We start from the raw sequence: 14,348 nt of genomic DNA, 5'->3' as shown, positions 1-14,348 counted from the left end.
CCATTGGTCACTTCCTAGTTGGCGCTATTTGTAGTTGGCACCTGTGTTGAAAGCTGAAGATCCCTATGGCTGGCAGAATAAGAAAGAAGCTCCTTTGGACGACACAGACACAAACCTGATTTTTTTCCCCCTCTATCATTTCTTTCTACACCAGTTGTTCATCTGACATCTTCCGTAAATAAATTTTTCTCCATAATTTGATAATGAGGTAACATAATATGCAGCCATGGTGCTAGTGGATATGCAGAGAAATCTGTCAATAAAACTACAATTTAATTCATCCCATACCACACATACAGTCAATTCTTACCATCCCAACAGTACCTTCTGTAAGTTGAACATTATGCAACTCAGGTTTTAGCCTTACTAACTGGATCTACTATGGTGTGAAAAATACACTTCCAGACAGAATATGATTACTTACAACTTCAATGCTTGTACCCAGCTGATTTTAAAGACCAATTCATTTTCTAAAACTAAATTTCATCTCTATCATTCATTAAAGCAACTGTTTATATATCTCTGATCTCAAGGAAATATTTACCCACAAACACTACTATATCCTGATGTTTCATTACCACCCTCTCAAAATAATATCTGAGAAGTCTTTTATTACGGTACATGTGCTGAAGATAAAATATACATATATATATATATATATATATATATATATACCTATCTATATATGTATGGATAGATAGATATAAAGTTTATTTTCTAAAACCAACTCCCTAATCCCTATTGCAAGTCATGTTAGATGAACATTTGTGGATACTCAATCAACGTTTATCAAATTAACTATACTCTCCAGTGGTCCTTGTCAATTAATAGGTAATGATTATTGAAAAGCTGGTACCCTTTGCCTCCTTTTTGGAAGAGATAATCTGGAAAAGAAATAGCTGAACAAGTTCTATTTATAGCAAAAAAAAAGTGACAGGTGTTGTAGTGTTCACTAAAATTACTTGCCAGCATTACTATCTGTAACTTAGGTTTCTGCAAAGCCACAGAAGGAATCCATATTACAAGGAAGAATTCTTTGATCATCTTTAAAATCAGGACATGAAATGAGGGATCCTTACCATGTTTTTCTAACCTGTCTAAGCCCTGTGCTTTAGTGTATCCAATGAATATTTACTGCTCTAATATTTTAAATAACATTCATTAAAAATGAACAAATGCTATCATTTTCTGCTTAAAACACATTTTTTCCAATCATAGGGTAAATCAAACATATAATTTTAAAAGAAACTTTTTAATGAAAAAGAGTACAGTGATTGAGCACTGAGTGGGAATGGGCAAAATAAATAAGCCTATTTGGCAGCTGATTTCACAGCACAAATCCCCTAAAGCAGAGTTCAAACTGCAGCTTTAATAAAGGGCTCCTACAATTCTTTTGACTAAGATATACTCATTAATTGCCTTCAAGTACCCAAGAGTGGTCTGATTTGAGGAAAGCAAGACCACTTGTTTAGGTACAATTCTATCAAGCAACAAAACTAACACAGTGAAGAATTTTAACCCAGGATGTATAGTGTAGGCTTCCCATATCTTCAGGCACGCTGGCACTACATGTCATATAGTTAACCTTGCACTGCACTTTCTTGCTACTACCTCTGCCTTTTTTTTTTTTTTTTACAGAAATCTTAACAAGTATAGAGGGTGCTGGCCAGGTGGGACAAACACGATCCCTTAACAAAGTTTCTCAGTCATTTCTCTTTCTATTTTACTTTTCCTTCATACTTTTGAAAGCAAAGGTTAATGCAGATATTATTTATTCATTTCTGCCAGCTGCATGGTACTAGGCAGCATGGTACACATCCCTGAGGTTGCCTCTTCTTTTGGTGTATCATGAGTTGAATCCTTAATAAATGACTATAACAAAGAAAATTTCTAAAAGCAAATATCTTTAGGAAATGCTCATGTTTTGTCTATGTCTGAACACTTCATTTTAAAATCTTGGTTTCTACTGATGTGTTTTGAAAAAAGCTGACAAATTTGGTCTGAAATGGAAAAAAAAAAGAAAAATGTGGGAGGAAGAGAACATGCAAAGTACGTTAATCATTATCATTTTAAATGCCACCAGTTCTGTTTATATTCATGCACATGTGAATTACTGAATTTCATTTGATCAACCCAATTAAACATTAAATAATTGCAGCCAATTATGCAAATATCAGCAACAATATTAATTTGTTGATCTTTTTGAGCAGATTAGTCTTACATGTTACTAATGCTAGACTATCTTACGCCTTAAATGATCAATTAGTGTTACGATAACTAAGTCTTGAAGAATGGATAATTGCCTAGTTTTAATGTGCCACTCCTGCTGTATTAATCCACTGCAATTAAACAAATAGTGCACAAGGAAAAAAGATGTGCAGATGTTTCTTTTAAATCTATTTAGAAAGTTAGTGTCAAGGTCAATTTCCTGTCTTACTACTTAAATGAGAATGGCAGACTATGTTCTCTGTTTTAAGAGACCTTCAGTTTTCTTTAAATGTATATCCTTAATCTTCACTATGTCTGGTAGGAGGGCTTAAAATGCTCTTAAGTTTTGATAAAAGAAATCATACAGATACATTGTCAAAACATTGCGCTCTAACTTTTGTATGTAATGGATCTGCCTTGCCATACTAAATTTAGAAATGCAAAGTATACAATGCATTTATGGCAAACAAATGATTTCCATTTCTCATAGGAATGCGAGTCTAGTTATTTATATGCTACTTAACAGGTTAAAATTACCTGGAAGTCTTTTCTTGAACACTATATTAAAAACAAGGTTACAGGATTTGGCCAAGGCAGGTGCATACTTGGTGAAGGAATAGAGAACAGGTAAAGCACCTGAGGCCTGAAAAGAACAGACTCTCCCAAGACTGCACATCAACAATTAAAAGCCCCCTAAAAGATATTTTTACCATTCCTTTTCATCTTATGCTTCCCTAATTTCCATTTTACTATTTCAATCTAAAAATGACCCTACAGCCAAAAGTCTTGGAAAAGAATCAAAGTCCCATTTGCTATGTGCTGCTAACTGCCTTAAGGACATTTTTCCAATGCATCAAACTTTTAGAATGTTTTTCCCCCCCTTGCTTTGAAAAGAGAATAAAATAAGATCAACAAGATGAAAGTTATTAGTACTGAAGGAAACCAAAATATAATGTCTGAGAGTTGACCTTCCAGCGAGAATGTTTTCTGTCAAGATTTGATTTTCTTCCAGATAAATCAGAATAGAATTTTAACTCAAAGCTCCGAAACAATGAAAACATCACCTATAATTGTTCTCTCTACTTTAACCTTGTGCTCATCCAATCCTTATTCAACAGCAAAGAGCACGTACAAAACCAAGAGTATAAAAACCACAGCATACGTCTTTGCTTTCTACTAAAAAACTAAATAGGATGATTTATTTTGTATTTAACACTTAACATATATCGTTTGCCATTTCTATTTGGTTGGTATGATATCACAACCTCTCTAGAGGTATAACTTCAATTTCAAGACAGTCTTTACATACGAAAAAATTCCTCCAATGTACTATGCCTCTGACTATCTCTAATGACTTAGTAAACCACAAAACACACAGATGATATGAGGTAAATATACACAATGTCAGAATCAATCACAAATTCTAATAAAGAGGTTTCATAATATAGAAACAAAGAAGGTTCACTTCTATAGAAGGTAAATATTCATTTATTCATTATTTACTGAATACCTATTATGTGCCAGGCATTGGGGATACAAAGATCTCTAAGGCACAAGACCCTCAGTGTTGTATAGACACGAACAAGCAGCCAATCACAACGCAATGTGGAAAGGGCAATGGTGGAAATGTGCATGGTTCTCCCTGATGCACAAGGTCTTAGAGCAGACTGTGACATCAGGAAGAGGAAGAGATTTACCTTAAGAGGGACATAGGGGGCCTACCAAAAAAAAAAAAAAAAAAAAGGGACAAGAGGAAATCCAGTTTTTCCAAGTCTTGATTTAAAAAAACAAAACACCTTCAGAGGATAAAATGTGTCACAGGTAATGTTACCTATGAATTTTACTCAGACCAGCTTTCAAACACACACGCACAAAAATTCATTTGGTTGAGGAGTCGACTATAACCTATGCTAAAGAATAAACAAATATTTTTGTATCTGAGTGAAGTGCTAAGCGAGGCACTAAGATGACTGAGGAAAATGCTATGCTATATGGCTTATATCTTTCTAAGGGAAGGGAAGATAAGCTTCTACTATTAGGTTTACAAAACACTATTTGATGATTGCAATTCCTTTTCTCTGGCATGAGGAAACAATCCCCCTGGTGGCACTGATCACACAAACTACATTATGCACAACTAAAAACAGGTAGCCAAAGAATCTATCATAATTCAAATGCAACAGTCTGTCCCAATAGCACGCAGGTAATATCCTGTGTTTTCCATTTAGGATACGATGATTGTCCAGTTGCTCTCTTCTCTTCCGTACTGCAACAAAAACAAGAAAACATGTTTCAGTTTAAAAGCTAACAGTGCTGCAGCTTATAAATAAACTTAATAATATAAATGCTGTTATAGAAAAGATTTGCTTCTGTTTTGAACATTAAAAGTATATTCACATTAAAAACAAGATTAGAGAAAAACAACCAACTACCTGGAAAGAACCACAAATTTTTATAATTATTGTTGTACTCAAATTTATAGTTGAGGTAAGTGCCGTGTATAATGAAGTAAATGCCTTTTCATTACCATTGTGTATTGAGCATCTGCTCTCCAAATGATGTGAGTTTAACTATTGTCAGAAGTGATGCTCAAGGTGCATTCCCCAGACCAGGAGCATCAGCACCACCTGGCAACATGTTAGAAAGGCAATTTCTCCAGCCCCACTTTAGATTTTCTGAATCAGGAACTCTGGGGATGGTTCCCAACAACCTGTGCTTCCGCAAGCACTTCAGGTGAGTCTGACAGGAGCTATAGTTTGAGAATCACTACTTGAAAATCCCCCTTCTTAAGAGAATTTTATGTTCATGGACAAAAATATTAAATTGACAAGCCTGGTGGATCAAAACACTGACTTGTTTTCTAAATGAAAGTTGTTTATGTTGGCATCCCAATTTTTCTTATTCCTCCAAAAATTATAGAACTGTATAATCACAATTATATTATTTGCATTAGCAGATAATTTGCTTTAGCAAGCTTAAATGTTAATGCTTAAAACTGAATTAAATGAAACAAATGTATTTCAGATGTCAGAAACACAAAGCCAGTTCTATATTCATTTGTTCATTCGTTTGTTCATTCATTCACTCATTCATTCAACAAACATCTGTGTTTAAATGAGCTTTCACCCTTGAGCAAGTAGTATATGCCCAAACCACTGTGCCAAGAGCTTTACAGACTTACTACCTCATTTACTCTCATAGTAACCTTAGATAGTAGGTGCCACTATCAATCCTGTTTAATAGATGAGAAAACTAAGTGTTAGGGAGATTAAATACCTTACTTAAGGTTGTGGTTAGTAAACAGCAGGGTCTGGACTCTAGTCAAGATCTCTCTCACACCCAATTCCACCTTCTTGACCACAATCAAGACTTCCCTCCACACGTTCACATAGTCATGTGTGGAGATTGACTTGGGACAGATCTTCCCTACCCAGAGAACCATGCCATTAAGTCTGCCACTAAGTGTTTGCCTAAATCACAGGATGCTCCCTTTTAACACGAAGTGGCTCTCTCGTTCCAATACAACGTTGGTTAAAATTAATGCAAAACCTCCAAATTTCTGAATTGCAAAGAACCTTAATGATCATCTAAAATGATCATCTTATTTGGATGAGTGGGGCTCTGGGTTTTGTTTCTTTACTTCAGAACAATTCCACTCTAATCAGTTTTGTATACTGGGATTCCAGGAAAGTAGTCTTCTATAGAAAGCTTTGCTGCTTAAAAATCAAAGTGTGAAGAGCAATGAACTTTTATGTCAAGCTTATCATTTTACATATAAAGGACACTAAGCCTCCAGGAAATTCATAATCACAAGCCCAGTTCTCCTGCCTGTCTCTGTCCAGTGCTGTTTTTCCCATGTCACATTGTCCACGTGCTGTGTTCATTCCTCTTAAAGAGCTTTAAAGACCTCACCAAGCAGAATCTATAAAATTGGTAAAAATACCAGGAGCCAAGAATCGATCTACTTCCAACCTTCTGGTTTCCATGAAAAGGAGAATGAAGGAAGTCCAATGACTATAAGTGACTTGCTTAATCCACATCAGAAAATTACTTAAAGAGTGTGACCTCCCACTATTGACTCTGTTGATTCATGATGAATGCTGGATAAGACATTCCCCAATTCTTCCTAATTTATGTATGGTGTCAACATGACTTGAGGTAAAAGCAAAATATGTGTTCTATTTATCTTATTTGTATTCCTATCAATACATCAGACACTTGTCATTAATAATACTTGAATGTCAGCATATTGACATTTTAGCAGATCTCCAGAATTGTAATTCATGTCCACTATAATTTCATCTTGAATCTCATCAGTTAACGTAAATTTGTTTTCAATTAATTGTTTTAGTTTTATATACAGTGGAAAATTAATTTTGGTGACAATGACAGTCATAGGCCATACGACCCTGTGAACCTGCATAATATGTATTAAGTTTTATCCCTCTCATCCTGCAATTTATGCTTTTATGTAAAATCATAACATTCTGAGATATAGCCAAGAGATATGATAATATAAGTAATTCATAGTATCTAGACCTAGGCAGTTAGCAATCAAAATTTTCATTTGGATGATGGCTAATTCAATTTAATTTTTCAAGGCAAAAAATAATTCAAAGTAGAGATGACAGATGTTAGCAGAGATAGAAATTACATCCTTTTCTCAAGAGTAGTGTCCAGAGGAGGAGGACGAGGAGAACACATGTCTGCATGGGCCAGGCTGTCATTACACCACTGCCAGTGTCATTACCAAACCACAGCGGAAGGCCCACACCTTCAACATTTGGCAGGCCTGCTGTAAGTCATACTCACTTGATTTTGTTCACAGAATCAAACATGGGGTTAAAGCAACATGGCAAGTCACACTGAGCCTGCGGGATGGTCCTTCGAGCCTATATAGAAAACTATCTGTGTGATGTGCAGAATGTTCATCTTTTCAGGCATTCCAGTGAGAATACTAAGCCAAAACATGACTGACAGCAAGTTCATGACTTCACTATTCAACATATGTATGGCAAACAATTTTACATGAGTCTTGCTAAAATGCATTCTACATTCTGCAAAAAATTCTTAGTAACATAAAAGGGCAATCAGTGTCATGCACTTACTTTCTACAATGCCAATAAAAATAAGTGCTGCCCACCAGGTAATGATTTGTCATTCTTGTTCTAAATCCTATTCAATGGGTATGCAAAGCTCTGCAAAGTCCCATAAGATGTGGAGACCTGTGTCTTAGGGAATGAGGAGAGGCTGGGAAGCTGGTCGAGGGACTGAGTCATCAAGGCAACCTGGACCCTTTCACTTGGAATGCACACAAAGAAAGCTCAGGAGTTGGCAGGGAAAAGGGGCGGGGCTCTATTATCTTATGTAACTAAAAGGCATCAAGCTGTTCCACTGAAAACAAGAAAAACACAATAACCACTAAAGGTCATTCAATCTTACAAAGCTGTAGCCACGAGTGGGAAAACAGGTTTTTAAAAATTCTATCCAGTAACCTGCAATCAATACAAATCCTGCTCCTATCACATTTAGGCTTTTCTTTTCCTAAACTCTTTAAGATGTCCACCTCTCAGTCTTTGCAATCTTGACTTTCCATCTTTCTGAAATCTCAATAGCAGCACTGCTAGTTACTCAAACATGCTATCCCTGATATTTAAGACCCCGGTTCCACCTTTTACCTAATCCTGATAGCAATCGTGATGTGTTCGTACATCCGTTTGAAAAAATTCTAAATCAGGTTCTCTGAATGTTTTTTTTGAAAAATAATTTGACATTATTCAAGACCTTCCTCCCACCTCTTCTCAGAATGTGGTAATACACAAGACAGCAAGACATTTTTGCTCTTTAGTGTGTGCTTGGTGTATCATTCACCTATTCATTCCTCCATTTGTTTATTCAGGAAACACTACTGAGTATGTACTGTGACCTAGACCTTGTGCTGAATACTGTGGTGATAAAAAGAGAATGAAGCAATTCCCACAAAGAACCCTAGAACAAAGACAAGTGTGTGACTAGAATATAATTTCAAGTCCGTATGTGACAACCCCAGGCACTACGGAAGCTGGGGGAAGCAGCAGCATTTAAGTGGGTGGATGTGTGTTTGTACCAGGGGAAAGGGATGTCGTTCAAGAGAGATTTAACAGGTTCCTAAAGGACATAGGTCCTGAAGGACAGCCAATACCTCATCAAGTGGGCAAGCTGTAGAAGGAAGAGCAGCAGGAAAGAAGTAACAGTGAGCAGAGCACACTGGAGGATCAGAGAGGACCCGAAATGGCGGGAGCGAAGATCAATATGATGGTGAGTAACTGAAATAGCAAAGAGTAGAAAGGGAGAGAAAGGAAACATGACAACATGGAGCATGTTCTCCAAGTTTAAGTTTGGTTAAGTATGAACACAGAAGTGTTTTTCTTTGTTGTTTAAAAAGAGAAAAAGAGGGGGAAAACTGTCATTTGAAATGTTCTCTTGAGAGATATTTGTAGGGAAATCCAAGACCCAGGGAACTATATGGATAATTAGCCAAATGGGATGCATACTTAACCTGAGAGATTCTTACTCATATACATAAGTACACAAGTTAAATGAAAATCTGATCTGCAGTTAAGAAGGAATTTTCCCCCCAGGTCAACACTGGCAAGAATCCTAACGTTTTTTTGGTTGTTGTTCTTCTCCTCTTCTTCAATTTACCAGAGCACCGTGTAGGAAATATCCATGTCTTCTGGGAGAGAAACCGATAGTCTAAGTAGCTTGGCTGACAGCGCCAATTTGCCATCTTGTAAGAGAATAATTTTGAAACTTTAGGTTCCATGTCCACAAGCACAGAATTATTGAAGAGGAAAGATATGGCCTTAGATTCTGCAATAAAGGGTCCATTGTTACTTAACCATTTGGAGCAAAGTTGGTGTGTCTGGTTTGTGGTTGAATTCAGAATCACTGTATTATCTCATGTGTTCTGTGATTGTATCCCTTTATTTCTTTGTTCAGTATGGAGTTCTGACTTATCGCTAATTTTTAGTGTTACTACCGTTATCAATTATACTTTACTATCTAGAGTAAAAAGAGAAATTAAATTCTTAGCCACAGGCACCAAGTTATATATAGAATATATATAGCTAAGAAGAAAATGTTGTTTCTTCTCATTCTCTGCTCTCACTTCCTGTATACTTATCTTTTATTTTTTAAACCATTTTACATGGTTTCACATTGAAATTGAGTTAATTTTATCCTTCTATAGCAGTGTGCTTTGACTGCGCTAATTTTTTGTCCCCTTTTTAACTACTGTATCACCGGCACCGGGAACAACCTCTGGTGCACTGTTTGGCCTCAATACACAAATTTGTTGAATGAACGAATAAAAAACATTCACTTCAGTCACCTACCTTCTTGGCTTCATCATTTTACTTTTTAAAATCTTCTTTCTGAGAACTTTTGCAATGCCTTCTCACCATGCCCCAAAATTACGTCCTTGGGCTTCTCTTTTATTCATACTTTAGGGTTCTGATGCATTATTTTGTGGCCATCCCAGTGGTGGCGATGCCCATTTCTGCTTTTGCCTTCCTTAGCCAACACTGCATGGGTACGTCTGTCAAACACCTCTACTTAGATCTTCCTTTCAATTCAAATTTAATAAAATTTGATTTCTCCCTCAGCCTAGTTTTCCTTTTCTTTAAATCCTTTACAACCAAATCAAATCAGTTTAAATTTTCTTATTTCATATAATCTCCAAGAGGTAACGCCAAAATCTTATTTTGTGTATTAAGTGCTATAGAACGAAACATTCTCTTCCACACAATTTGTTCAAGAAATTTTTCAGATGGTCTTCCTTTCTTATCTATAACCACACTTTGAAGGCTTCCATAATCTAGACAATCATATATTTTTTTCTGTTTATGTTTTTATCTAAGTGAAACACTAAAAACTTATGACCTCCATCAGATTTACTCTAGATTTTAGATTTAGACAATTCTAAAATAAATAAATACCTGAACTATCCATGCAGGAAGTTTTATTAAATTTCTTCAAATTACTTCTAATCATTTCCATATACAAAAGTAGAAAATAACTCTGAATAGATTGATATATCTTCAATATGAAGATATTCCTTTATTTAACTTACAAAAAATTCCTATAGAAAACATTTGTTGAAGAGTGGGGGTAAGACAGCTCATTGATTCAAAAACCACAGTCATTCTTTTTTTAATTAATATTATTAGTTTTGCATAAAATTCGTTAAGTATTCAAAAATACCATTTTTTAAACACTATCCAAGGGCCTCAATTGCTCTGTAAGCTGCTGCTGCTTTCTCACCCAACTTTAAATCTTTGCTTAGTTCTAAGACCCAGCACCATCTGATGTCACTGAACAACTTGGCTGATCCCCTTCCCCAATTCCCCAACACTGTTCCCCTTCCCCAATTCCCCAATAAAATCTTTAAAAAACACAAACAAACAAAAAATAGGTGTGCACACTCTTTGACCCAATAATGACAATCCCAGGAAATCAATATCCTAAGGAAATAATCAGGGATGTACTGTTTATAATAAATAGTAAAAGAACTGCCAACAACATCAATGTTCAATAGTAAGATTTCTTTAAAAATTATAGCACATCGATATAATGAAATTCAATTAAACTTTATAGTGGAATTAAAATGATTTATTGATACAAAAAAGCAAATGATTTATTAAGTATACTTATTAAAAATATATAAATGCTTATAAAATCTTAAAAAGTTGAGACATTGAAAACTAACTTGTGGTTATACCTTGGTGCTAGAATCATAGGTAATATTAGTTTTCTTCTATGCTTTCTTCTACTTTCAAAAGAGTATGTTTCACTTTTTAACCAGATTTTTAAATGTTATTAAAATTTATATATTTTTTAAATGTTAAGTAATTTGGAGTCCCTGACAATATTTTCTTTCTTTTGTTTTAACATGTTTCTTCTTTCCCATTTCTGCTTTGCTTATGCCCACACATAGAATCAGTAATGCCTTCCTTAAATTTATTTTGTTTACTCCAAATGGTAGTATTTACTCTCTTCTCAACATTGAAATGTGATTTGGTTCTAAGTGCTAATTGAAATAAGATGATATTTTGACAGAAAGAAGCCCTTACTTGAATATTGGTCAGTTTGTCCAAGATCCGGCTTGCAAGCTTAGGCCCATTCTCCATAGTTGGAATGTGCATAGTCTATGAGAGAAAACCAGACACGAGATAATTTGAGGATATTCATGTATACAGTGACAAGCAAGACACTCTGCAATGCTACTGTATTAACCCTACCAGACCTGAGGCCCTGAACCTAACTGTCCCCTATACCTGGACTCCTGAGCATTAAAGAGAAAAAACCAACATGATATAGAAAAATGTTATTTACATGCAAACAAGTGGTTAGAATAAGATGGAACTTGGAAACATTGTAGAAAATAGGTCTACCTTTCATCTAGCGCCAATATTCCACCTTTGTGTGCCAATCCACCCAGCAGGATGAGCCTTGTTTCACACAGAGGTACTTCTTGCAAAGTGAGCCCCAGATGTTGCTCTTCACCTTCTTGCATGGATTGTCTTTGTAAGACACTCCAGGATTTTGCTTGTTGTAACTGGAGTGCTTTTCCATGCACACAACACAGATATGATTAGATAAGATATGATTAGAAATTACCAAAAAATCGGTACAGCAGTCTGGTAGGGTTAATGCAATTCAACTGAAATAAGGAATTGCACTACAATATCCTGATTATGTATATTAGTTAGCTCCTTATGGCCAAAGCCTCTTTTCTATTCCAAATTTGAATAAAATCTAACTACCCGGTGATAGGTTGCCTACCAACTGATTTTAGGGCATAACTGGTTTATATGCCAGTCTTCAGAATGACTTGAGGAAACAATGAGAAGCCAGGGGTCCCTAAAACAGTAGCTGAACTTAAAAGAACCCTACCTCTTCCGGCATTCCCAGAATCTACAAGGATAAATGATTCCCCAACCCACCCCACCCCCATCTAACTCTCTTGGCAGGAAATGAGAATCAGAGATAATTTGCCACAAATTAAAGCAAGTCATTTCAAGGACATAAATTAAAGCAAGTCTATGCCTTCACAAAAACCTACGCCTGTTCCAAGCCAAACCTCCAGGGGCCACAACCTCCAATATGTTGGATAGCATGGTTAAGTTCAGGGCTGAGAGAGACTTCATGATCCTAATTTATATTTCAGTCCCGCCCATTCATGCCTCACTAGCTTGCAGGCCTTTGACAGTTGGATTTTATTAGATAGTCCACGTTCTTACCTTTCTTTTTATGCCCTTTAGGACAATAGGATAATTAGATGTACCTTTTGGCTCTGAATGCCCTCTAAAACAAGACCATTAAGAACATGTTAAGCTTCACAAACTTCTTATTTCTAGAGGTGAAATAATAACTGGACTTAAAAATATCTGACTTGGGCCAGCCGAGTGGCTCAGCTGCTTAAGAGCTCACTTGGGAGCACCAGCTCTGAGCAGCAGGGCTGCGGTTGGGATCCCACATTAAGGGCCTGCCAGTGACGCTTGCCTTCTACAGCTAAGATGGTGAACAACAGCTGGACCTGGAGCTGGGCTGCTGTGAGTCGCTGGCGATGGCGTAGGCTGCAGCAGGGCTGCAGTGGGCTGTCGTGAGCTACGTGAGTAGCTGGCAGCCGGCGTGAGCGGCTGGTAGCAGGTGTGAGCTACTGGGAGCCGCTGTGAACAGCCGACCAATGACCGGCGACAGATTGCCTCCCCCGGGAAGAGCACAATGATCATGGCAGCATGGGCCAGTGAAGCGATGTCCTCCACAACTAGACTGAAGAACAAAACAGCAATTTGTCTACCTATCTGTCCCCCTTCCCCGATTCCCCAACGCTGTTACCCTCCCCACAATTCCCCAATAAAATCTTAAAAAAATAAAAAATATCTGACCTAATGACAACCTTAGTTCATTAAAAAAGTGGACCAATAATACATTACTGAGATACTACCATAATGAAATATGAAATAGTAGCTTTATAATCACTACAAGTATTGATGAGAATAGAATAATTCTTTTCTCTTGAAACAGTCAGTAGATGGAACTATGTCAAGAGCCATTCCCTAAACGCAAGTTCAAAAATCTCAAGCAATGAAGCCGTCACCATTATAATCGGCAGAAAGAAATCGATCCAACCAGCTGAGAATAAATAATTACAATGTTGAATAATAAAACAATAGAATTTACATTTTAATACAAGTAATTTAAGCCAGTTCACATATTAAGAATAACACCCACATGATTTTAAGATATGAAGTTAGTTGGTGATGTTAATCATAAGTATTGAAGCTCTGTTACAAAGGGGAAAGCAAAAAAGCTGACCCAAAAAATGAAAGTACAGCACATATGAAATCAGACCAGTTTACTGGGAGGAGAAAATTTCTTCCAACTAAATGCTTGAATTCCTTCTGGAAATTTTAGTAAACGCACCAGTTTTGCCAAGTTTAAAAAAAAAATTGTAAAGTCGTCTAAATAATAATAATAATCATAATAATAAAAACTGTAGGAGTTGATCATTCCAATGAATTTTTCCATTACTGTTTGCCATTCCCACTCCAATCGTTTGGAAGTACTCTTGGAAACCATAAATTGAAATCTAACTACCAGCAGAACCTTCCTTAGTGAGCCAGTAGAAAGAAGTGATGGAAGTCTATAGCCACATCTCTAACCCCAAAACTGATAACAGGTAGATATGATGATACTTGTCCAAGAACAAAACTGACCTCCCACCATGTTGGATCTTACACAACATCCCTGGAAAGATGAGAGTAAGTAATTGGTTAATACAAGGTCATCATGACAAACTGCCCCACTTAATGAAAGGCCAACTTATGAAAAAAAAATTCTTTGCATCCTGGGTCCAACCAGTATTTTGCTCACACATTTAAAAAACATTTAATAAAAAAACAAACAACCCAATTAAAAAATGGGCAGAGGATATGAAGAGGCATTTCTCTAAAGAGGACATACAGGTGGCCAACAGGCATATGAAAAAATGTTCAACCTCACTGATCATTAGGGAAATGCAAATAAAAACCACAATGAGATACCACTTCACTCCGGTCAGAATGGCTATCATCAATAAATCAACAAACAACAAG

General features: G+C 36.3%; 1 protein-coding gene across 3 annotated transcripts in view; it reads right to left on the bottom strand.

Annotated features, from left to right (window-relative positions):
• Positions 1 to 1,618: 1,618 nt before the first annotated feature.
• BCAT1 (branched chain amino acid transaminase 1) overlaps positions 1,619 to 14,348 on the bottom strand; it is an 87,182-nt gene continuing 74,452 nt past the window's right edge. For all 3 annotated transcript variants that reach the window (XM_019654641.1, XM_019654639.1, XM_019654640.1), the window contains exons 10-11: positions 11,322 to 11,396; positions 1,619 to 4,474 (exon numbers count right to left, since the gene is read on the bottom strand). In XM_019654641.1, the coding sequence (XP_019510186.1) occupies positions 4,433 to 4,474; positions 11,322 to 11,396 (117 nt within the window). In that variant the 3' untranslated portion in view covers positions 1,619 to 4,432. The remainder of the gene's footprint in view (positions 4,475 to 11,321; positions 11,397 to 14,348) is intronic.

This window comes from Hipposideros armiger, unplaced genomic scaffold, assembly GCF_001890085.2.
Source record: "Hipposideros armiger isolate ML-2016 unplaced genomic scaffold, ASM189008v1 scaffold_227, whole genome shotgun sequence".
Classification (NCBI taxonomy): domain Eukaryota; kingdom Metazoa; phylum Chordata; class Mammalia; order Chiroptera; family Hipposideridae; genus Hipposideros; species Hipposideros armiger.
The sequence above is the reverse complement of the archived record's forward strand: the minus strand, read 5'-3'. Positions and strand labels throughout refer to the sequence as shown.